Genomic DNA, 25,394 nt, shown 5'->3' on the forward strand with positions numbered 1-25,394 from the left:
ACACAGGGTTCAAACACCTTTTACCATGTAAAATTCAAGCACTTTCAAGGCCCACTTTCAAGTTTTTTTCAGCATATTTCAGTAAAGTGGAAAATTAATGATAACGGTGATATCTCAAAACTGTGATTCAGCGATAATCAATATATTGCAAAACTATTCTCCACACTTCACAGCGACTGAGCTACTGAGAAAAACTACTTATAAGTAAGTAAATAGCAGGAGTTATGGATTTATTGGTGTCAGTTTCACAAAGTTTAAATACCAATGTTCTCAACATATTGAGTATCTCCAAATGATGAGAGTATCTCAAAATAATGAGATAGCATCCAATAAATTTCGTTCCACTTCACGATTGTCTCCCACTTGAAAGATTATTGATCTACTGTTGGAATTATGATGTATTTGGCATGATACGTCATAAAGAAGAAAAGGAGATCCAGTCCAAAATTGTAGTTCCGTCAGATTTTATTCAAAGAATCTTCTGAGCAAAACAGTTTTTTTGGATACATCAAAAATTGAGTAAAAAGATTATTGAAAAATGAATTGAAATAAAAAGGTGAAAATAAGAGGAAAACCCCAAAGGTGAGAAAAGTTGGGGTTTCCAGAGTTCTCGGCTGTGTGACCAGGACCTGTGGCTCTGTAGTCCCTCTCGGGAGAAGCTCTCCCGCCCAACTCTACTCTTCTTCCTAGACAGAGTCTAATAAATACAGGCATTTGCCTGGCCTCAGTCTAATAGTGTGTGAGGAGGCTCCTCACACCCCCCAGATACTGATACTGATAAGCAGTTATTCATCCTATACGTCAGCCGAGAACTCGGTCACCCCAACCTTATCAGACTATAGATTACATGTACAGAAACTCATGGTTCCGCTGGAAAAAAATCAATCATGCTAAGTTGCAAGAAAAACGGCCTTGCTTTGAGCACAAGGACACAATATACATACATTCTAAGTCACAATGTGAATCATCATGAATCGTGCTAAATGCTTGAATAACATACTGATTAAGTGAAATGCTGATTTAGTTACACACAGATTAACCCTTTAATCAATGAACAATGAACATAGTAAGACAAAACTCCTCCGTATTCTTACACACTTGTTAATTCTTCACAAAAAACAAACAAAAAAATCATATATTTATGTTTGAAGCCCAAAATGTGGCAAAAGTTTGAAAAGTTCAAGGGGGGGCCGAATACTTTTGCAAGGCACTGTATATAGTGGTTGCTTGAATGTATGTTTGGCTGTGTACAAAAGCTTTTGGCTAAATGCTTAAGTTGAAAGAATAGATAAGATTGCAGATCTTGCAATATAAAAGCCTTTTATTGAATCACATAGATATGAATATGAGTAAATACATAAGGTGATGTAAAACAACGATAATAGCTGGTACTGGATAAAACAATCAATAAAGTAAATGGATTAGATATTTTTAGTACCTTTAGAGATATAAAAAAAACCCTTTAGCAAAACGATACCAAATAAGGAAAAGATAACAGAGTATATAACTTTAGCAACACAACACAACCAAATATCCCTGTAGATTAACTTGCAGATTTTTAATCAGACTGACTGAACCATAGACCAATGAGAAAACCAGTAGAGCAGGGGTGTCAAACTCATTTTTGCCGAGGGCCACATTGGCATATTGGCTGTCCACTGAGGGCCAGATGTAACTTATAAATGTAATAAAATGTAACCAAATGTAATATAAAATGAATGTAATTACTCCTTAATGTTAAATAACTCTCAATATACTATTTATTCAATCAAATATTACAGTTGCATGGAAAAAAATGTTTGCTTGTTGCTCTATTAACATAAATCCTTTTAATTTGTCATGTTATGAAATCCAAAAACTCCATCAATCAAGAACCAAACTAGTCAAGTGAATAGAAATGACATTAAATACAAGTTAAATTAACTTTGATCAAAACGTTTGATACTGAAATAAGGCTTAATAAATATAAAATTAAAAATTGTGAGCTGTTAAGAACATGTGACAGATTTAGCAGTTCCTCATACAACCACTAGTCGGAGCTGCAGCAGCAGCACAAGCCCGCAGTCTTTACTCAGTCAGAGCTACAGCCCAGCCACGGGCTACAGGCTCAGCTGAGCCAGTCTGGAGCGTTTTTACAGTTTTTAAAATTCTTCTGTGTAGAAAATAAAGGTTTTAACCCCACTAACCGAATAATACAGCTCTCTACAGTTCATCTTTCAGCCCAAGCAGCTAACAGCAGCAGTTTAGAGCAGCCGTCACGGAGTCACTGCTCGGATTACATTATAAACAGGTCAGTTAGCGCGCTGCTAACCTCAGGATGTTTATAACTACGGAGTTTAGTGAACACACCACGGCTGCAAGGTTAGACTGTTGAAGGCTACTGAAGACTAATTAAAGGTTATTGGAGGTTATTGAAAGGGTTATTGGGGGCAGAAATCACTAAAGGCTGGTTAGATAAGTGATTCACGTCCTCGTCCTTTGCTGCGGTGAAACTGTGACTAGCACTGTCACAGTGATGTTTATTAACGTCATTAAAACAGATTTTGTCAGCCATTGTCTTATAAATATTTACACAGAACTTATATCTCTCCTAACAAGCGTTTATTTTGGTCAGTAACACTCTTCGTAACACAAAAGGCATACCGGTCTTTCGCCTTGAAGCACAGCCGTCCGTCTGCATCAGCTTCTCTTTTTCTGGACATTATGGGATAAACGTTTGTATGTCTCAATTCCACCCGCGAAGTTACGCCTTCCCTCCGGCAGGGTTTCCACATCAATGACTACACTGCCGTGTAGTGGCAGTAAGCCGTAACTTCGCAGGCAATACAATCGACAAGCATTGTGGGAAATGTAGTTTTTGGTCAAAGAACGCTTCTGACCTATTTATTAGACACTAAGATCTTACAAGCTCTCGCTTGGATGTGGCCACATTTGCAGTGCAGTAGAGGGAATCAAGGATCCTGCAGTCTTACTGCTGCATAGCCTGCTGAGTGTTGCTTTCAGTATGGAAACTACAGCTAGACCGTTTTTTTTTTTTTTTAACTCTGAAAAGGATTTTGTTGGCCTTTTGTTGCAAGCTAAGAATATTCTCTACTCCTAAGAATACTCTACTCCTTTAAACTACGACATCTAAATTTTAAAAGACTAAGTAATGCTAATCTAACATCTGGAGCAAACACTGGCAGTGCCCTCGCTCCAACTACAAACTACAAACGTGGAGTGGAGGAAAAAATAAAGAAAGTTTTTATATGTAAACAATTGAGAATGTGTTAAGGCTGTAAATGACATAAGTTGACCAAATGATCATTTCCTACTTATGGCAAAGCATATTCAATTTTTAAACCTAAAAATGTCCCAGAATGATAAAATCCTCACTTTTGTTTATTATTAGTTCTAAAGCTAATGCTGAGATTTAATATACGATTTTACTCTGAGCTAGCATCATCGCTTTACTATTTATTCAGCATATCACTGAAAAAATTGTAAAAATGTATGTTCCTAGTTTATGCTGTTAGTGGTACCATTTATGATTCTGTGTGTAAAAACTTCTTAACCCTCATGCCCTCCTCAAATTTTGCACCCTCTGGACACCTTCGTGGCAAAAATGTACACGCACCAAAAAACTGCTCTTAAATCATTATACATTATTTTTTTTTTCTGCTTTTTTTTTCATAAATCACTTAATCAATTTCAGACCTACTCAAAACTACCAAACATTAAATAATTTTCAGGATTTTAACCCTTTAAATGACAGTTTAATTATTTGAATTATTGCATTTTGTTTTGCAAAAAAACACGAAAAATGTATTATTTTCCATAAAACAAACAGTGGACAGATGGGGAATTGGTGGTAATTACATTCTTGGATATGTCAAAGATTAGCAACAAAATTGTTTTGATTGCATTATTATTTTTTATGTAGTGCCAGATTTCAAATTTTGCACCCTCTGGACACCTTCGTGGCAAAAAAGTACACGCACAAAATCAGCAATAAAATCCTCATATGTCAATATTTTTTTTTGCTTTTTTTTTCATACATCACTTAATCAACTTCAGCCCTGATTAAAATGATCAAATATTCAATAATTTACAGGATTTTAACCCTTTAAATGACGGTTTAATTACATTAATTATTAATTATTCATTAAAAAACCCACAAAAATTTAATTATTTTCCATATAATAAATAGTAGATGGATGGGGCATTGGTGGAAATTAGAGTCTTGGATATGTCAAAGATTAGCAACTAAATTTATTTGATTGAATTATTACTTTTTATGTAGTGCCAAATACTCCCTCTGGACACCTTCATGGCCAAAAATGCCCCATTGACTTCCATTGAAACCACATTTTTTTATCTCACTGCAATTACAGTATAAAATCATGCATTCTGAAATGTTAGTATTTCATTTTGAAGAAAAGTAGTGATATTTGACATTTTTACTGTATTCCATTAGATTCAACAATTTTCCCATTTTAGGCTGATGAATTAAATTCTTGTCATTTTGCCAGTTATATTATGGAGCCATGTGACTAACAGGGGACCCCCTAGAGTGTGTGTGTGTGTGCAATCAGTTTAGAAAGAAAGAACACTTTTGTTGGCATTGCTGTCACAAATGTACAATGGAATTAGAATTCTGAATTTGCTCCTAAAAGTTTAGCTTAGTTCCTTTCAAGCAGACCAGCAGGCCCTGCAGCATGTGACCTGGTGCTCTCTACAAATACACCTGTTACACTTGGTGCAGGTGGTAGAGGACCTCTTCTTTAGGCCTGTGCACAACCAGCACACACCTCTCTTTCTGGTGGCAGTAGTGCCAATGGCAGTATCAGTTGTTTCTGTATGAGCAGCAACAGGGGCCTGTAAATCCACCACCATGGCAGCAGCAGCTGCTGTACGTGGAGGGTGCCGTCTCCGCACAATTTCTGAGGACACCATGGATTTCCCCAGCTCCTCTAAGAACAGCCTCCGTCTGTATGTTCTTTGCTGGTTCCAGGAGGGAACCACAGCAGTGAACAGCACGAAAGCATTGAAGGCGGAGATATCGATGCAATTGAAGAAGAGGACAAGAGGCCACCGGGAGGTCCGCCTGCTACAGCTGTAGGTGCTGACCACCTACGAACAACCAAGAACAATTGTCTGCTTCAATCTGGGGGGAAGCTCAGGCTTATTTGCTCTGATGGTCCCTACCAGAGCCACCTTCTTCCTCAGAAGCTCCTGGGCAAGTGAGTAGGAAGTGAAAAAATTGTCACAAGTAACTGTGACACCCTTGAGCCCCTCAGTCATATCCAGGATGACTCTCTTTCCCTGGCCCATTTCTAGAGCTCCACCAGCGGGTTTTCCAGTATACACCTGGCACCTCCAGGCATATGATGTGGCGACGTCTGTGGTAACCCAGATTTTCAGCCCATACTTCGCTGGCTTGCTGGGCATATACTGCCCGAATTTGCAGCGGCCTCTGAAAGGTACAAGCTGCTCATCGACGCAGATGTTCTCCCCTGGATTAAAAAGGAGTGGGAGACGCTGCACCCATTTGTCCCACATATTACAGAAAGCAGAAAGCTTGTCCTCTTTGTGTCGGCAAGGACGGGTGAGTCGATCATCGAATCGGAGGCTGGCACTTATCAATTGAAATCGTTTGTGGGACATGGTGGCTCTGAAGACTGGTCTCCCATTCTGGTCATCCCACAGGCTGCGGGTAGATTCTCCTTTGGACCGGTACACACCTGCCAGAATGAGAAGTCCCATGTATGCTCTAATCTCTGTTTCATCTACATCACTCCATCCTGACACCGAACGCCTCCCATGCAGGTTTGTCATTTGTAAAATCAGCTGGATCATGTCAGGAGTGAAGAAAAGGTCAAAAGAAGATGCCACATCATGGATTCTGGTTATGGCATATCTTGTGGGCCCTGCAATCATGCCACTGGGTGCCTGAATGTAGCGCAGTGTCTTGGAATGAGATGGAGACCAAACTTGCCCATTTTTCGCTGTCCACTCACTGTTAAGATGGGCAGGATCCTCAATGTCCTCTTCACTTTCAGAGGAAGGGTCAGAGGCACTCTCAGAAATGGAGGACTCCAGTGACCATTCCGTGTTAGACTCCGCGTCGAAGCTTGTGTCTTCTTCAGAGGATTCCTGCAGCTCGGTTGTAGATAAAGGCTGCATGACCATTTCTAATGCTTCCTCTGTACTAAAATGTCTCTTCATTTTTCCTGCAGGTCTTTCTCCTTCTCTGCTCTCTATGAAATGACCCCTCAGCCAAACTGCACGTTTATCTTTGGCTGTGAAAGCAGCCAGGTGCATAAACATACTAATAGTTTTTTTGTTGTTGTTTTTGATTACATCAAAGGCAAGAGGACATGATTTTACTCAATCACCTCTTCAAAGACATCCATCAAAGGTGACCTTTTTTCACCCCAAAAATATCAGTGTGTGCTTACAGATTCACACACACACTCTCATTATCTCTCTCTTTCTCACAGGCCCACACACACACACACACACACACTCTAGGGGGTCCCCTGTTAGTCACATGGCTCCATAATATAACTGGCAAAATGACAAGAATTTAATTCATCAGCCTAAAATGGGAAAATTGTTGAATCTAATGGAATACAGTAAAAATGTCAAATATCACTATTTTTCTTCAAAATGAAATACTAACATTTCAGAATGCATGGTTTTATACTGTAATTGCAGTGAGATAAAAAAATGTGGTTTCAATGGAAGTCAATGGGGCATTTTTGGCCATGAAGGTGTCCAGAGGGAGTATTTGGCACTACATAAAAAGTAATAATTAAATCAAATAAATTTTGTTGCTAATCTTTGACATATCCAAGACTCTAATTTCCACCAATGCCCCATCCATCTACTATTTATTATATGGAAAATAATTAAATTTTTGTGAGTTTTTTAATGAATAATGAATAATTAATGTAATTAAACTGTCATTTAAAGGGTTAAACTCCTGTAAATTATTGAATATTTGATCATTTTGATCAGGGCTGAAGTTGATTAAGTGATGTATGAAAAAAAAAGCAAAAACAAATATTGAAATATGAGGATTTTATTGCTGATTTTGTGCGTGTACATTTTTGCCACGAAGGTGTCCAGAGGGTGCAAAATTTGAAATCTGGCACTACATAAAAAATAATAATGCAATCAAAACAATTTTGTTGCTAATCTTTGACATATCCAAGACTGTAATTACCACCAATTCCCCATCTGTCCACTGTTTGTTTTATGGAAAATAATACATTTTTCGTGTTTTTTTGCAAAACAAAATGCAATAATTCAAATAATTAAACTGTCATTTAAAGGGTTAAAATTCTGAAAATTATTTAATGTTTGGTAGTTTTGAGTAGGTCTGAAATTGATTAAGTGATTTATGAAAAAAAAGCAAAAAAAAATATTGATGTATAATGATTTAAGAGCAGTTTTTTGGTGCGTGTACATTTTTGCCACGAAGGTGTCCAGAGGGTGCAAAATGCATCCAGAGAGTATGAATGACGTGTAAGAGTAAAAGACAATAGATTTCAAAAATTTAATGAAAAAGCAGATTTTCTGCAAAAATTCATGCCACTAGCTGCAACATAGCCAAAATGATCACCAAATGAAAAAAAAAAGTTGAAAAAAATGTACAAAAATGCCCGAGGAGGGCATAAGGGTTAAAACACAACACTAAGTGTTGAAGAGCTCTGCAGGCATTAACTAATGTAGGTATACAAACAAACATAAAAACACAGCATGAAATTCAGTAAACATCATCTCTGGATAAGATTCATTTTTCTGAACCTGTAAAAAGCCAAGTTCTTGTAACAGAGTGAAGATTTTGTGCATGATGAGGTGTTTTTGGCTGTCTGAAAGATTTAAGGTTTGCATTTTTATGGCAGAGGAACAGATTTGGGATACTTTTCTATCTTTTGTGAATGCACTGATGTAATACACTCTGTAAAGTAAAACTCTTCCCACAGTCTGAGCAGTGATACGGTTTCTCTCCTGTGTGAATGCGCTGGTGTATTTTGAGATTACTCTGTTGAGTAAAACTCTTCCCACAGTCGAAACAGTAATACGGTTTCTCTCCTGTGTGAATGCGCTGATGCAGTTTGAGAGTACTCTGTTGATTAAAACTCTTCCCACAGTCTGAGCAGTGATACGGTTTCTCTCCTGTGTGAATGCGCTGGTGATTTTTGAGATCACTCTGTTTAGTAAAACTCTTCCCACAGTCTGAGCAGTGATACGGTTTCTCTCCTGTGTGAATGCGCTGGTGCAGTTTGAGATGACTCTGTTGAGTAAAACTCTTCCCACAGTCGAAACAGTAATACGGTTTCTCTCCTGTGTGAATGCGCTGATGCAGTTTGAGAGTACTCTGTTGATTAAAACTCTTCCCACAGTCTGAGCAGTGATACGGTTTATCTCCTGTGTGAATGCGCTGGTGTTTTGTGAGAGTACTCTGTTGAGTAAAACTCTTCCCACAGTCTGAGCAGTGATACGGTTTCTCTCCTGTGTGAATGCGCTGGTGTTTTTTGAGAGTACTCTGTTCAGTAAAACTCTTCCCACAGTCTGAGCAGTGATGTGGTTTCTCTCCTGTGTGAATGCGCTGGTGTTTTTTGAGATCACTCTCTTGATTAAAACTCTTCCCACAGTCTGAGCAGTGATGTGGTTTCTCTCCTGTGTGAATGCGCTGGTGTTTTTTGAGATCACTCTGTTTAGTAAAACTCTTGACAGAGTGCTGATGTTTCTCCATGTCGGGACTTGGCTCCATCTGTCTGTGAAATGTAGCAAACAATTTCTGCGTTTTCAGGAGATTCTTCTGGATGGCTTGTGCTTCACCTCTTTCAGCAGTTTAACACTGTTCTTTATTAAATATCCTTGTTGTTTATTCTGGAAAAACAAAGAAAAAAAATGTTGTGTATTAAAATAAAAGCAGGTCAATTAACCAAAAATAATTACCTACATTAGTTACACTATGTGGAGAAAAATACTGGGACACCTTCATACTACAATAAAGGCTTCAGTACTTTTATCCCATTATAAATTCACAGACATTTTAATATGTAGTTGTATCTTGACTGTCAGCAGGCTGCAGCTGCAAAATGTATGTAGCAGAAACACTGCTGCTGTCCTGAGCACTGAATACAGTGTTATACTACTACTTTAGTAGTATCACACTTTACACTATAATCCATACTACTAAAACTTGAAGCTCGGCTGCGCTCCGGTCCACACCTAGAACCCCCCGCTATGAAGCCGAGCGGAGCGCAGTGCGGCCGAACCGAGTTCCTCGATTAGGCTCGGCCCTGATGCAGAATTTTAGATTTTAGATGCAGAATGAGCACACCTGATGCTTCCACAAGTGATTAAACAGGAGAGATAGTTGAGGGAGGCAGGTCTAATTCAGTGGTTCGGCTTTCAAAGGTCTGATAAACTTCAGCTTGCTCCCAATTGTGCCGGAAAGTGGAGTTGACTAGCAACGGTAATGCATCTAATCTGTTCCACCACCTCAAGCAGTTTCACTACACACAATATCTTCCTTATTCTGGCTGAAGCACTTATGTAGTTTATGTTGTATCTAAGTTATTTATAGTTGATATAGGTTTGTTTATTTGACGGTGATATCGTGTTCCTTTTATATAAATGAAGGCTTTCTGCATTCTTTATCCTGGATGAGGCACTTTTGTTTTGACCTGTTAAATATGTTTACAAAAGGATAAGAAGCTCTGCCTCTGTTGTAATGTAAAGTTATTTATATTGGTAAAATGTAAATAGGTTATTGGTTTGTGTTTGACAGAGATGTCATGTTTTTATATTGCTACATGCAAATAAAGGTGAGCATTAATTCATTCTGACCATTTTTTTATTTCTAAAGTATTATACAGTTTTTTATGAGAGGAGGCTTTAAAGACAGTAATAGGTACAGATTTCCATTGCAGGGATTCCTAACAGTTTTTCTGAGGCCTTCCAAATATTTATATCGATATCGAAATTATATTGTATCGACCGAAATTAAGGAATGTATCGTGATATAAATTTTGGCCATATCGTCCAGCACTAGCTGTAAATATGTCATACTGCTCTAACAAAGTGTATCTCATTTTATCTTATAAATATCTTTGTAATTTTCTGACTTGCAGTACATCTCTACCCCTCACCTTTTATAATCAAATATTTAGTTTTTCAATACAATAATTTCAGTGACCGGAAGCAGAAAAAGCCTGTATTAAATGTATATGCTTGATGAAGAGTCTCGACCTACCCCTTCCTGTTTTTATGTTCTAGAAATTAGATAATATTACTTTTTTTATTCAGGTGTAGGACCATTTATGGGATAATTTATCTGCATACAATCACAGCTCCAGAAATGACATTAATCTGTTTTAATAAGGCAGTATGCCATAAATATTGTAAGAAATAATGTTGCCAATATTTTTGAACATCATGAACTATATTACCCTGAAATATGGAGCCATATCACCCACCCCTAATTATCACATTCAGGGTAGTACTTTCTTGCTGTTTTAAGCAAAAGAAAAATTCACACTGTTTTCATTTCCTATTATATATCTTCTAGAGACATTTTATATATGTTTATGTCCAGTATAATTTATTTTACTTTAATCCTGCATATATGGAGTGCATTATTACCCAGCAAAAAGCTACACATCGGCCCTTCGTGGGCTAAGTGCGGGCACTGTGGGCAGGGGCTAGCCCATTAAAATTCCAAACAGGCCCAACATGGGTTTTCTGTGGGCAGCCTGTTCATTGGCTGGCCCACTCAAATCCTATAAAAGGCCGCTGTGGGCTAGCCTAAACTGGTCCAGTGCATTAATGCCCCTGTAGGCCCAGTGTGGGAATTATTTGGACAGCCAACACTTTGATGCGCCCACACAAATCCCAGGCAGGCCCACTGTGGGTCAGCCCACATTCAGCCTGCTCCATTTCACACCCTGAAGGGCCAGTGTGGGTTATATGTGGGCAACCCACACTCTGGCATGCCCACACAAATCTCATGCAGGGCCACTGTGGGTCAGCCCTAATTCAGCCTGCTCCATTTACACACTGTAGGCATTGTGGGTTATATGTGGGCAGCACGCACACATATGTGAGCATGCCCACACAAATCCTATGCTAGGTTACTCTGGGTCAGCCCAAATTTACCATACAATATTTTACAATCTGAACGTTTGTGTCATAATAAGTTCATATGAAGGGTATCTGAATATTTTTTATTGTTTTTGTCTGTGAGAGCTAGGTAGATTAGCTAGCTTAGTGGATAGGAGCAACACTGTGTGAAATGTAGTATCAGCTCTGAAAGATTTTCTAAACCAAAAGTGGAGAAAAATCAAGGTACCACAGCAGAGTTGTGCAGAGACCTTTGGAGGGACACACACACACACACACACACACACACACACATAGTAACATCTCATATTTTTCAAGACATACAGTTGTGGTCAAAAGTTTACATACACTTGTAAAAAAACATAATGTTATGGCTGTCTTGAGTTTTCAATAAGTTCTACAACTCTTATTTTTCTGTGATAGAGTGATCGGAACACATACATGTTTGTCACAAAAAACAGTCATAAAATTTGGTTCTTTCATAAATTTATTATGGGTCTGCTGAAAATGTAACCAAATCTGCTGGGTCAAAAATATACATACAGCAACATTAGTATTTGGTTACATGTCCCTTGGCCATTTTCACGGCAACTAGGCGCTTTTGGTAGCCATCCACAAGCTCCTGGCAAGCTTCAGGTCGAATGTTTGACCACTCTTCTTGACAGAATTGGTGCAGTTCAGCTAAATGTGATGGTTTTCTTGCATGAACCCATTTCTTTAGCACTGTCCACATGTTCTCAATGGGGTTTAAGTCAGGACTTTGGGAAGGCCATTCTAAAACCTTAATTCTAGCCTGGTTTAGCCATTCCTTTACCACTTTTGATGTGTGTTTTGGGTCATTGTCTTGTTGGAACACCCAACTGCGCCCAAGACCCAACCTTCGGGCTGATGGTTTTAAGTTTTCCTGCAGAATTTGGAGGTAATCCTCCTTCTTCATTATCCCATTTACTTTCTGCAAAGAACCAGTTCCACTGGCAGCAAAACATCCCCAGAGCATAATACTACCACCACCATGCTTGACAGTAGGCATGGTGTTCCTGGGATTAAAGGCCTCACCTTTTCTCCTCCAAACATATTGCTGGGTGTTGTGGCCAAACAGCTCAATTTTTGTTTCGTCTGACCAGAGAACTTTCCTCCAGAAGGTTTTATCTTTGTCCATGTGATCAGCAGCAAACTTCAGCCGAGTCTTAAGGTGCCTTTTCTGGAGCAAGGGCTTCTTTCTTGCACGGCAGCCTCTCAGTCCATGGCGATGTAAAACACGCTTGACTGTGGAGACTGACACCTGTGTTCCATCAGCTTCCAAATCCTTGCAGACCTGCTTCTTGGTGATTCTTGGTTGACTCTTGACCATCCTGACCAATCTCCTCTCGGCAGCATGTGATAGCTTGCGTTTTCTTCCTGATCGTGGCAGTGACACAACTGTTCCATGCACTTTATACTTGCGTATAATTGTCTGCACAGTTGCTCTTGGGACCTGTAGCTGCTTTGAAATGGCTCCAAGTGACTTCCCTGACTTGTTCAAGTCAATAATTCGCTTTTTCACATCCACACTGAGTTCCTTTGACTTTCCCATTGTAGCTTTTGTAGCTGAGTCTAATCACTGGGTCAAATGAGCCCTATTTAAATGGGCTCATGAGAAGTCAACAGCTGTAGTCAATCAGAATCACTTACAAGAAGTGAAGAGGCCATGACATGAAGCTAATTTGATTGACACAACTCGCTACATCACCAAAATTGACAAATTTTGTTGCTGTATGTATATTTTTGACCCAGCAGATTTGGTGACATTTTAAGCAGACCCATAATAAATTTATGAAAGAACCAAATTTTATGACTGTTTTTTGTGACAAACATGTATGTGTTCCGATCACTCTATCACAGAAAAATAAGAGTTGTAGAACTTATTGAAAACTCAAGACAGCCATAACATTGTTTTTTTACAAGTGTATGTAAACTTTTGACCACAACTGTATACTGTATAGCTATACATTTTTATTTATAAAAATATTTTTCTTTAATATTTTGGATAGCTACGAATTTGCTCCATGGTGCTGATTCATAATCTCACCTTTATTATTGGTAGTGCTGATAATAAATAAATAAAAATATTAAATTATAAATGTATTTGTGCTTGACTATACACTTTGTGTAAGTCAGCAAGGTTATAAAAGTTACATATTTTTTATTTTTGCATGTGATATTTAATTGTGAGGATCATGTAACCAACGAATCCACCCCCCTCCCCTCCCCCCTCCCTGCACGTGCCTTTACCACAGAGCAACGATCAAGCTTAAAGGCAAAGTCAGTGAGTGACTTTGGTCTGTCAAAGTGACTGAAAGGTAAGTTATAATTTCTGTTCTACTATACGCTTTTCTATTTTTTGCTAAGATACGCTAATGTGGTGCTAATGCAGTTACCACTCTCAGGTTATTGTAGCATTATAAGGGTAGCTATGTTGAAGTTAGCATTGTGCTAAAAAAAGTTAGCATTGTGCTAAGTTAGAATGAGAATTTACCTCACATTTAAATAACAAGAGGGGCTCCCAAGTTGGCAGCTTATCTCGGCTCTTGGAGAAAGACTGCTGTTAAGTAAGTTAACTTTATATCCAAGTATGTCAACAATAACCAGCTAAGGGAACAATGGCTTGCTAAGGGAAAGATAGCCAGTTAAGCTAAGGGAAAGATAGCCACTTAAGCTAAGGGAAAAATAACCAGTTAAGCTAAGGGAACAATGGCTTGCTAAGGGAAGTATTAAGGGAAATGGAAAATGGAAAGATATCCACTTAAGCTAAGGGAAAGATAGCCAGTTAAGCTAAGGGAAAGATAGCCAGTTAAGCTAAGGGAAAGATAGCCAGTTAAGCTAAGGGAAAGATAGCCAGTTAAGCTAAGGGAAAGATAGCCAGTTAATCTAAGGGAAAGATAGCCAGTTAAGCTAAGGAAAAGATAGCCAGTTAAGCTAAGGAAAAGATAGCCAGTTAAGCTAAGGGAAAGATAGCCAGTTAAGCTAAGGGAAAGCTAGCCAGCTAAGCTAACGGAAATATAGCCAGCTAAGCTAACGGAAAGATATCCAACTAAGCTAACGGAAATATAGCCAGTTAAGCTAACGGAAAGCTAGCCAGTTAAGCTAAGGGAAAGATATCATTTTAAAAAGTTTTGGTATTTTTGTGAACCTGATATCCTGATATCGGCCACCTCACATGTTTATAGAATGTAACTACCAGTCACACACAGTGACTGTAAAGGCTATTTATGTTTCACCATGAATAGCCTGAAGAAATTCAAATTCAAATAACTATCACTATATAAGAATCACTGTAATCAAATACAGTCTGCAAATTTCTCTAAAATTAAGCATTGTACATGAAAAGACACTAACAGATGTAGTATTTACCTGACTGCATTCTCATATCTCTATATTATCATTTTAAGAGGCCGTGAGAAGATCAATCATGCCACCACCAAAGGATGCAGAGATCGAGCAGGTTGCAAAGGTTTGGCTTTGGAATGCACGGGACCGTTCAGGTGGACGGAAGCATCGTCTCATGCAGTCTCTTCAAAAAAATAGTTAATTTATGATCTATGCTATATTAATGCATAAACAATATTCATTTTTGATATTATGATTAACTATATCTGTTCTATTTATGTAAAGTACATCTATTTTCTCCTTCATTATTATTGCTGTGAGATAAAAACCTTAATGCAAAAACTAATGTTATATTCAATTAGATTTTTTTTTTACTGGTTTGATTGGGATGACATTTTGGTTCCAAGTCTACAAGCAAGAGGAATAAAATTAATAATAGAGATCAGGGGTGGGTTTCCTGAAAGCTTCGTTACGCTAAGAACTTCGTTAACTCGTACTTAAGATTGATCGTTAATTAAAGAGTGTTTCCCAAACCCGTGCGTAACTAAAGTACTACGTAAACTCGCTCGCAGATTAACGAGTGCCCTCACCCAGTCGTTATTCTTAAGAGCTTCTTTAGGGGATCTCTACTTGCAGTTCAGCACCTTAAACACCAGGGACCGCCAATTTTGAGGGAGAAAAATTATAATTTCCCTGCTTGAAGCAATTATATTATGTTACTATTAATTATAATCAATTATATATATATATATATATATATATATATATATATATATATATATATATATATATATATATATATATATATAATTATTATTATAATAATTAATATTATTATATTATATTATATTAGATTATATTATATTATTTCCCGTGTCTGTGGGTGCTCCGGTTTCCTGCCACAGTCCAAAGTTCAGGCTAATTGGATGTCGGATAAAAATTGCCCCTTAGGTGTGAGTGTGTGAGTGGATGTGCCTGTGTGTCTGTCTGCCCTGCGATGGATTGGCGGCCTGTCCAGGGTGTACACTGCCTTCCCCCCGATGCCGGCTGGTATAGACTCCAGCCACCCCCCCGCGACTCTTAACGGAAAAAGCGGTTGACTATGAGTGAGTAAGTGAGTGAATGAGTTATATTATATTATATTATATTATATTATATTATATTATATTATATTATATCATATATTATATTATATTATATTATATTATATCATATATTATATTATATTATATCATATATTATATTATATTATATTATATTATATTATATTATATTATATTATATTATATTATAATGCCAACTTTCTCTGTGTAGTCTAACTGGGCATACTGGAATTGACCAATCAAACCCATAAATTATTAAAAATCCATATTCCTGTAGATGATGCTCACGGTCTAAGCAAAGCTGCAAAGTCACCAAGTCCGTGGATTCTGTAATCAGGCTGTTATGTGGCATACACACACTTATATACACTTCCCACCAGCCCGGGAATTACAGCACAATACAATATATTTCCATGCTATTGGGAAAATTCCTGGTACTGTAGGTCCGGTGCAGGGGACGCCTGCAGTGTCTTTACTCACACCTACACGTATTGTAAAGGGTATCGGTGAATGTGCAGGTAATATTTAATATTATTCTTTATTTAGGTGCTTCTAACCAACATTGTGGCCGTTCATCTGGGCAAACTCTGGGGTGTGTCAGCTCGCAAATATATAAATACCAGTCAAAAGTTGACACGTCTCATTTTTTTTTTTTTTTTTTTTTTTACATTGTCGATTAATATTAAAACTATGAAAACAATTAATTGACGCATATGGAATTATCTAGTTAACAAAGAGGTGCATGGCCTTCAAAATCCCCTGACCTAAACCCAACTGAGATGTTGATTTAGGATGAGCTGGAGCTTCACAGTGTGTGTGTGTGTGTGTGTATATTGAAGAGTTAACGTTTATTATACCTTGGGTGTGTTGACAAATATCCTTCAATAATGATTACTTAACTTTAGCATCTATAATTACATAATCATTGTGTGAAACCTTGTATTTTATATGCATTTATATAGAAGATTAACCAATACTCACAATATATATTCTTTACACATATAGTTAAACTTTGCTTGATCAGGCATGTAACTAACACAGACTCTATTATATGACAAACTAACCCACATGATACATAAGGCATTTACTAACACATAGGATCTATTGTATGGTGGACTAACCACGCGCCACTAACACATTAACATATAACATATGAAATCTATTGTGTGACTGGTGTAGCTCATGCTTAAGGCATTTTGGTCACTGCATGATCCTAACTAACGGCCATCAATCATCGACTGGTGCACTCTGTATGAACTAAATTGATACAGAGGAAGCTCTTAGACCAAAGCGGCCTTCTCTGTGTGTGGGTGCCTCCCTAAACCTGCAGCTCTTCAAAGCGGGGAGTGACGCACACACACAGATAATGCCACAATGTTCAGTTCTGGCTGAACACAGTCAAGGCCAAGCACTAGTGGTCCGGTCAGACACGTGAAACGGATTACTAACACGTGAAATTATGCATACTAACATGAGATGATTTTAGCAACACCTCATCAGCAGGTTTCACGTCATTTGGGGTATAAACATGGAGTCAGATCAGAGGGGGGTCAGAACTTTTACTATTTGATGGCTGCTAACTGTCTTGTATGTATTGGTTCTCCTGAATTCAGTACTTTGTAATAAATACTTGATTTGCTTTCAACTCCACTCCACCTGTCTGCAACTCTCTCCATCAAAACGAACACGCAGGGGAGTTGTACCCCGGATGGTGGATGGGGGTAACCCATCTTTCATTTTCTTTTTACAACAATATATACGGAACAATAATTATTTTTATATTATTATATTATTTTTATATTATTAATAATTATAATAATAAATTAATATTATTATCAATATTACTATTAATAATATTAGTACAATATCTATTAATATAATATATATGTATATTAACAATAATAGTTTTTTAAAAAGTTTAATGTTTATTAAACATTTATATATAAACATATGACTTATTTATTTAGCCATATGTATCTGTAGGAGTATTTTATTAATGCCAAAGTACATCCTTTTGTAATTTAAATTTCAAAATATGTATAATATTGATGATTACAACACTTTTTTACATTTTTAGGGTGTAATACTGAATAAATACTGCATAATAATCGATATGTGTGGATCGATTGAGTGCGCTGTTTCGGGGGAGGATTCAACAAAGACGTTCTTTAACCTCCTTTGTTAATTTTCACGTTGCGAAGCTCTTTGGGAAACACTCGCAGAACTGGCTCGTTCTTTACTCACGTCATTCGTTAGTTCGTTCGTTATTCGCTAAGGTTGATCGTTTTCGGGAAACCCACCCCAGAGGCTTTGTTCCAGTAGCAATAATAGTATCAGTTTATTATTCATCTACTACATCAGTCTAGTGCATTTAAGTATTTATTCAAGAATATGATTTGCTGTTTTATTGATGTTTATATATATATATATATATTATATATATATATATTTTTAATTTAAGTTGTATAATTCTTTGTTATTTTGTATTATGTTTGATATTTATATCATACCGTTTATTATAAATACTGTTTTTGCAAATGGAGATATTTATGCAGTACATGTTTATCTACATGCTAAAATATAAATTTGGGATTTAATTTACTTAAATACTGTTGTGTGTTGTTTTTAATTTTTTTTTAAACATGATACTTTGTAATAAATGTATTAATTTACTATACACTTTAAATTGTGTTATTTATATAATTGTTTTACAGCCAGTTGCAAAAAATGTCAAAGTGCCAATAGCACAGCTTTAAATTTTCTTCCTTGAAAAGTGTTCTCTGTTCAATATTGCACAGTTCTAAAAATTTGGGGCCACAATTGGTTTTCCGCTGAGGGCATATGTGTGTGTGTGTGTGTGTGTTTGTGTGTTAGTGTTAGAGCTCTACAAATCTCTGTTGGCCCAATGTGCAAATACCCATTGGTCCGATTTGGGCTGCCCATATGGGGGCGGTACCGCACCAACCTCATTGGCCCAGTGTGGGCATGTTTGCTGGGTTGTATCATGACATTATTCTCACCAAACAAAATCACATCATAAAACATTTTACTATTGCTAACACATTTGTAAATCTGTACATAAAAATACTGTGTGGAGCATGCACCATGTTTTTTTAATGCGTCACAAACAATGTAGAAAAATACTGAACAACAAAAGCAGTTTTGTTAAAAGGATACAGCAACTGGAAATAGGGGCACATTACATTATTTTTAAAGGTAAGTTACAGTTTAGCCACCTTTACCTTATCAAGCCAATGCTAGCGACCTAGCCAAGCTAGCTAGCAATTCCAAACATCACATACTACCAACAGCCTGAATGTCCTAAAAACATGAATTTGTTATTAGTTGTTGATATATAGCCTAAATGGTAGGATAATGTACACACAGTTTGTAATGGTTGTATGGTTAATCCTTTTCGTTATATAGTTAACTTTAACCGTTAGGTGTGTTATTCTGCTATAACACCACTGGGTCATTTTACAAGCTAATATTTTAGGTTTTTTTTCTGTCAGGATGAGTGAGGCAGGCTGTGTGGTGATGACCAGGTCGATATGATTACTCATCTATCTATCTATCTATCTATCTATCTATCTATCTATCTATCTATCTATCTATCTATCTATCTAATTAATTTAAACACTGATTAATATTTTTTCTTTCTTTTTTAAAGAGCATAATATAAAATATTTCAGCATGAAAGCTCATATTTGTAATGTGTAACAGCTTCCTATATCATAACTACATCTCTGCTGTTTGTAACAAAACAAACCGTGTGTAAATCGGATATAAAATGGTAGAGTGGTGATTATTATAGATGTATTAAACACCTTAATCAGTGTAAATTAATGCTCTGGGGAATCGCTAGAAGCGCGTTTTCTTTATTTGCGTAGTTTTGGCACTAATTTAGCTCCATAGGTGGAGTGGAGACAGCGAGGCACCGAAGGACAAAAAAAATGACGTTGTAAAAATACTGTGGGCTCTGCGACACTTTGCAGAGCACAAGCGCAACGACAGGGAGGCAGAGAGACAGCGACAAACTGAAGGAAAAAAAAACGGATCCCAAATAGGATCCTAAAACGCTCCCATTGTGGAATCGTTCACAAAGAGCCGACGCTTAGAGCTGCATCGTTCTCGAACGACACATAACTGCTGAGCAGAGCTAGAAGATCCAGTGCTGGTGGTGTAAATGCTGCACATGCTGAAGGTGGTGAAGGTGGTGTTGGTGTAGGAGTGAATGTAGAACAGCGTGTTAAAGAAAGAGAGAGAAACTTCTCCATACCTTCTGTAGTTCAGCTGATCCTGCTCTTCCTCCTCAGGCGCTGCGAAAGAACTGCAGAGCCCGAAGCTCAGCCTCATTCGGGTTATGTAGAGCTCCGCCCCCTCCATATCACATTACACCCCATCACCGCGCTGAATGGAGCTAAACAGCTAAAACTCTCATTTAAAACAGCGTAGAACTACTTCTATGGGGCTTTTCTTTCATTTTACAAATTAGAATAAAGTATTTCACTAAAATAGGAAAGAAAATATTTTTTAATGTGATACTTACAGTTTTTTTTATTATGAGTCTCTGAACTTGGCATTTGAGAAGATTAAAGGAGAATAAATTGCCTGTTCTGCATGTTTTCAGATGCCCTAAATCCAGATTCTCAAATAGTCTGTTGAATCAGACACCACATTATGAAAATATACCTATTAAACTGTGAATAGCCTAAATAACAAAACATATTACTGTACAGTTTTTTATTATGACCCTGTGAACTTGGCATTTGAGAAGATTAAAGAAGAATAAATTGCCTGTTCTGCATATTTCCAGATGCCCTAAATCCAGATTCTCAAATAGTCTGTTGAATCAGACACCACATTATGAAAATATACCTATTAGACTGTGATTAGCCTAAAGAGATAAAAATATTACTGTACAGTTTTTTTATTATGACCCTGTGAACTTGGCATTTGAGAAGATTAAAGAAGAATAAATTGCCTGTTCTGCATGTTACAGATGCCCTAAATCCAGATTCTCAAATAGTCTGTTGAATCAGACACCACATTATGAAAATATACCTATTAGACTGTGAGGAGCCTAAATAACTAGAAATATTACTATACAGTTTTTTTTATTATGACCCTCTGAACTTGGCATTTGAGAAGATTAAAGGAGAATAAATTGCCTGTTCTGCATATTTCCAGATGCCCTAAATCCAGATTCTCAAATAGTCTGTTAAGTTTGACACAAAATTATGAAACTATACCTATTAAACTGTGAACAGCCTTTATAACAAAAAAAAATACTGTACAGTTTTTTTATTATGACCCTCTGAACTTGGCATTTGAGAAGATGTCAGGAGAATAAATTGCCTGTTCTGCATATTTCCAGTTGCCCTAATTCCAGATTATCAAATACTATGTTGAAGGTTACATTGCCTTATGAAAGTAAACCTAATATGCTGTGAATATCCTGAACAACAAGTCATATTACTGTAGAATCTTTTTTATTATGAACCTCTGTACTTGGCAAACAGTGTTGAATATGACGCCACAAAAATATATCTGCAACACTGCAAATTCCCTCATTTTTGTTTCAATAAAGTATTACCTTATCTTGTCTTATCTTATATATTATACCATCAGTGTCAAAACTACAAGAAGTATTGCTTTACCATTATTTAATCTGATGTTTTTTAAGTTTGCAGGTCTGTGACAACTATTTGCCTTTTTTGCTTACATCCACTAGACTTCAGACGAATGGGGGACTGCTGGAGCCTATCCCAGCTGGCATCGACGGAAGGCAGTGTACACCCTGGACAGGCTGCCTATCCATCGCAGGGCAGACAGACAGGGACAGACACACAAACACATTCACTCACACCTAGGGGGCAATTTCTACTGCTTCCTAATTGGCCTTGACGTGCTGTCTTTGGACTGTGGAAGGAAATCTGAGCACCCGAAGGAAACCCCACGCAGACACGGGGAGAACGTGGAAACTCCACACAGAAAGACCCGGGTCACCCCAGCTTGGAATAGAACCCAGGCTCTCTTGCCACTGTGCCGCCCCAAAATTTACAAGATGAATCCACATGAACACCACCGCAAAATTGTATGTACCTGTGAGAAACTCAGGGTTTTCTAAAGGACCAAACTTTACAAGTGTCAATAAAAAAATGCAGATTTAACTAGAACTGCAGTGTGTTTATTAATGGTTTACACTTCCACATGATGAAATCAAATAAGTTCATGCTACTGATATTTCTATGCATAATAATATTGCTTACTTAAAGTTTACACGTTGATCTTAGTTAGTTTGATTATTTTGAAGTAACTGCAATTATATTTAATCTCTGTTGGAAACAGAAGTAGGGAAAAAAGCTTTTTTTGAGGATGTTCATTGTGTTTTGTGTGTGAGTGTGAGTGAGAGAGTCAGTAACTTTTGGCCCAGAAACGATGGCGGAGATACTAGATGGTCACCAGGATCACCAACATCTGCATTGCACCCACAGGGATGTGCTATTGTTTCTCCAGCTAAAGTTTTTGTTCATTTTATTTTTTTACTCTACATGCTGGGATATGAAATAAATAAATAATGTATATACTTATATATTATAATCTATTTAAAAAGAACTAAAGGTTGAAATTAAAGGTCATTTAAAGAAAAAAACATGTACATTTAAACTCGGTGTAACAAAGAAAAGGTTTGTGTGTATCAGTCATAATTGTTCAGATTTTTTATCTAGTTTCACTAGGCTAATTCGTTTGTAGAAAAAAAATCTAATATTTCCTTTTTTATCTTTTTTTTGTAGATGAACAAACACTGAAATACTAAAATGAATGCAGAATCAGGTTTTGTTTAAACAAGGCACGTGGATTTTATCTTGGCAGTGGGGAAAATCTATTTTTTTTTTAAAAGTACTTCTATCCTCAGGCAACATTTGATTAATTTTTTTCTGTTTGAAAAGTACAGAGGAGAACTACAAGACAAGTGCCTACAAGCACTACATTTCCCATATGCCTCAGCGTCTTTTGAAAGACTTGATGAGCTAACGCTTTCAGTCAGAGAAATAATAATGCACGTATGACAGATATATTCCTAATACAACAACAACAACAATAATAATAATAATAATAATAATAATAATAATAATAATAATAATAGTTTATTTTAAGGTAAAAAAAAATAAAATAAAAACACTAAAAAGAGTAAAATGATAAAAAAAGAACTTAAGTGCACATATTTCTAATTTATAAGTGGAAGTTTTTTTATTGAACCAACCAGCAGTTTTAATTGCCTTGAATAAATGTTCCTTGATTATTTATTTTCAATTTGGAACACCCCCAGTCAGTCAGATTTCAGTGCCAGCATAATAATGTTTTAAACACATATAAATACTATAAATATAAATTCTATAAAAAACTTTTCAAATAAACATATGCAGAACATTATTAAAAATACTTTTAAAAGTTTTAATCGGTCCTTTAATATGTTTTTTACACTATTGGTGCAAGGTGTTATGGGAATATTATGCAAATTGTGTTGTCACCCTACACCGCAACATACTTTACTCTGTAGCATCGCTCAACTGATTTCAGTTAGGTTTGACCTGTAGGTTATCTATTTGACCATTTAGATTAAGAAAATAAAAACCATTTGGATGTCTGTTTAGGATGTCTGACAAACGTTACAGGTAAGATTTATTAAATTATTACTGGATTTGATGTTCGCAGTCATGCATTATAAACTATTACGAGAATGATGCGCCGTGTTTGACCGCGGTCACGCCATCTGCACCGAAACCCTAGTGCGTGTCTAAACAGTGTTTTACTCTAGCCGCGTGCACAGCGCACCCGGAGGTGTAGACTTGGGCTTCTTGTGCAGAGACTGACCATGGAACAGAAACTAGTTTTACACCTAAATAAACATGATTTAACGAGGGTTAATCCACAAATATACACCAGAAAGACTCCTGCTTATCCGTATAACAGTGTAACGCTTTGGAAATGTTAAATAAGGAGTCATATTAAATAAGCAAATCAAATTATCATATCACAGAACTAATTTCTTAAATATTTTATTCTCATGTATCCAGGTATATGTTTGAAGTGATATTACTGTATCATTTTGGAGTAATTGGATACCAAAAATGTCCATTCGGTATTGTATAAAAACAAAAAAAATCTATTTTTTTTTTTATCAAATCAGACAATGAAATCCTTGAAGAACCAATTCCATACTATTAATGTCATGCATATCAAGTGATATTACTGTATAATTTTGGAGTAATTGGATATGCATAAACCAAATTTCGGAGTCCTATAAAACGAGCAAATCAAATTGGTATCCAATGAAACCAAGACAGTCTTGAAAAACACATTCCATACCATTAATAACATTAGTAACAAGTGATATTACTGTATCATTTTGGATTAATTGGATACCAAACTTATGACAAATGTTTTTAGGTCTGCATAAAAAAAACATTTTGGAGTCCTATAAAACCAGCAATCTATTTGAGACAAAACATCTGCTTGCACTGAAATATTAAGAACTGAAATCTATGAAGTTTCCACCTGTAACTTTCTTAACATTACATTAGTTAGAACCTGAATGTAAGGTACACTCTCCTTTACTCTCAGAACTACAGTTTTATCATTATTAACATCAGATTCATTGGTCCTACAGTAAAACATTTCAAGACATGATAACCTACATCAATCAAACAGTCACCGACAGTTCACTACAGTTTCTGCACAACAGTTAATAGATAAATAAGGTAAAAGCACTGTAGCCCATGTTGTTTATTTTCCTTTGTCTAAATCCTTCTGACAGTCTCAGTAGGAATACTGTATTAACCAGAAACAATAACTAATCAAATAACTTAACTAATTATGCGAGCAAGCTTCACACAACAGGTGAAGAACAATTGGCTAAGGATATGACGAAATGTATATTTGTGGATTACACGACTATCTTACTGTATATAAATAACTATGGGTGTGGTAACTACACGTGTTTCTGTAAAATGGCTTGTAGGTGGTACTTCGAGGTTTTAGTTTGGTCATTGGTCATTGGCCTAAAAAGTTTGAGAACTACTGCTCTATTTTATTTATTGCTTATGAAAGTTTCGTAAAACTGTACTGTAAAGAACTCTAAGAAGATGGCCTGAACACATTTCAAGTAAATTTAAGAAGACACTGTAATTCTGTACTGACCTTTTTTTTTATTATATTTGATGGAAAGCCAAAAAAAAAAAAAAAATCTAAATGCAAAGACCAAACGGTGGGAAACCCTTTCTATGTGTTATGTTGGATTTATTAAATAACAACTACACAAAATTCACAATTTTATACACTGACACATCAAAAAGGAAACCAGAGTTATGTACCATGACTTTTGTCATGTCTTATGGAAGGTAAAGAGTGCTGCACTGACCTCTCAGATGTGTGTGTGGGTTCTAGAGCCAAAATTGCTTATCTCTTCACATGGACAGATCTAGCCAGACACTGCTGGTCACAATCATTACCACTCACTGCACTGTTCACTGTGGATGATAATATTAGCCATATATGATATATATTTCCGCTACACGTCACACTGTGGATGGAGTAATGTTAATAACCTACACAACTTCTAAAAAGAAATATCCCTTCCATCTGCACCCGCTTTTATGTCTCGCTTGAACTCTGATAATATGTGTTCAACTACACTTACACCATTCTACAGGTGAGGTTATACACCTCAAAACATGTACAGGAAGGGAAGCACCCCTGAATAAACTTTTTGTGATCAATAATGCTGTCCCTGATATAACT

General features: G+C 36.7%; 3 protein-coding genes across 5 annotated transcripts in view; all 3 read right to left on the reverse strand.

Annotated features, from left to right (window-relative positions):
- LOC125801534 (zinc finger protein 239-like) overlaps positions 1 to 25,394 on the reverse strand; it is a 250,332-nt gene that overhangs the window by 197,032 nt on the left and 27,906 nt on the right. The gene's annotated exons all lie outside the window — the stretch shown is intronic.
- The window catches only part of LOC125801445 (zinc finger protein 239-like), a 173,482-nt gene that overhangs the window by 64,735 nt on the left and 83,353 nt on the right, over positions 1 to 25,394 (reverse strand). The window contains exons 1-2 of one of the 3 annotated variants that reach the window (XM_049478193.1): positions 19,870 to 20,440; positions 7,049 to 8,883 (exon numbers count right to left, since the gene is read on the reverse strand). The exons of 1 other annotated variant lie outside the window; for it this stretch is intronic. In XM_049478193.1, the coding sequence (XP_049334150.1) occupies positions 7,916 to 8,764 (849 nt within the window). In that variant the 5' untranslated portion in view covers positions 8,765 to 8,883; positions 19,870 to 20,440 and the 3' untranslated portion in view covers positions 7,049 to 7,915. Of the gene's footprint in view, positions 1 to 7,048; positions 8,884 to 19,869; positions 20,441 to 25,394 lie in introns of those variants that run through there. One more of the 3 variants, XM_049478194.1, reaches the window with a different exon arrangement.
- The window catches only part of LOC125801539 (gastrula zinc finger protein XlCGF49.1-like), a 143,742-nt gene continuing 125,396 nt past the window's right edge, over positions 7,049 to 25,394 (reverse strand). The window contains exon 3 of the mRNA XM_049478355.1: positions 7,049 to 7,794. The gene's annotated coding sequence lies outside the window, so the exon portion shown is untranslated. The remainder of the gene's footprint in view (positions 7,795 to 25,394) is intronic.

Source organism: Astyanax mexicanus, chromosome 4, assembly GCF_023375975.1.
Source record: "Astyanax mexicanus isolate ESR-SI-001 chromosome 4, AstMex3_surface, whole genome shotgun sequence".
Classification (NCBI taxonomy): domain Eukaryota; kingdom Metazoa; phylum Chordata; class Actinopteri; order Characiformes; family Acestrorhamphidae; genus Astyanax; species Astyanax mexicanus.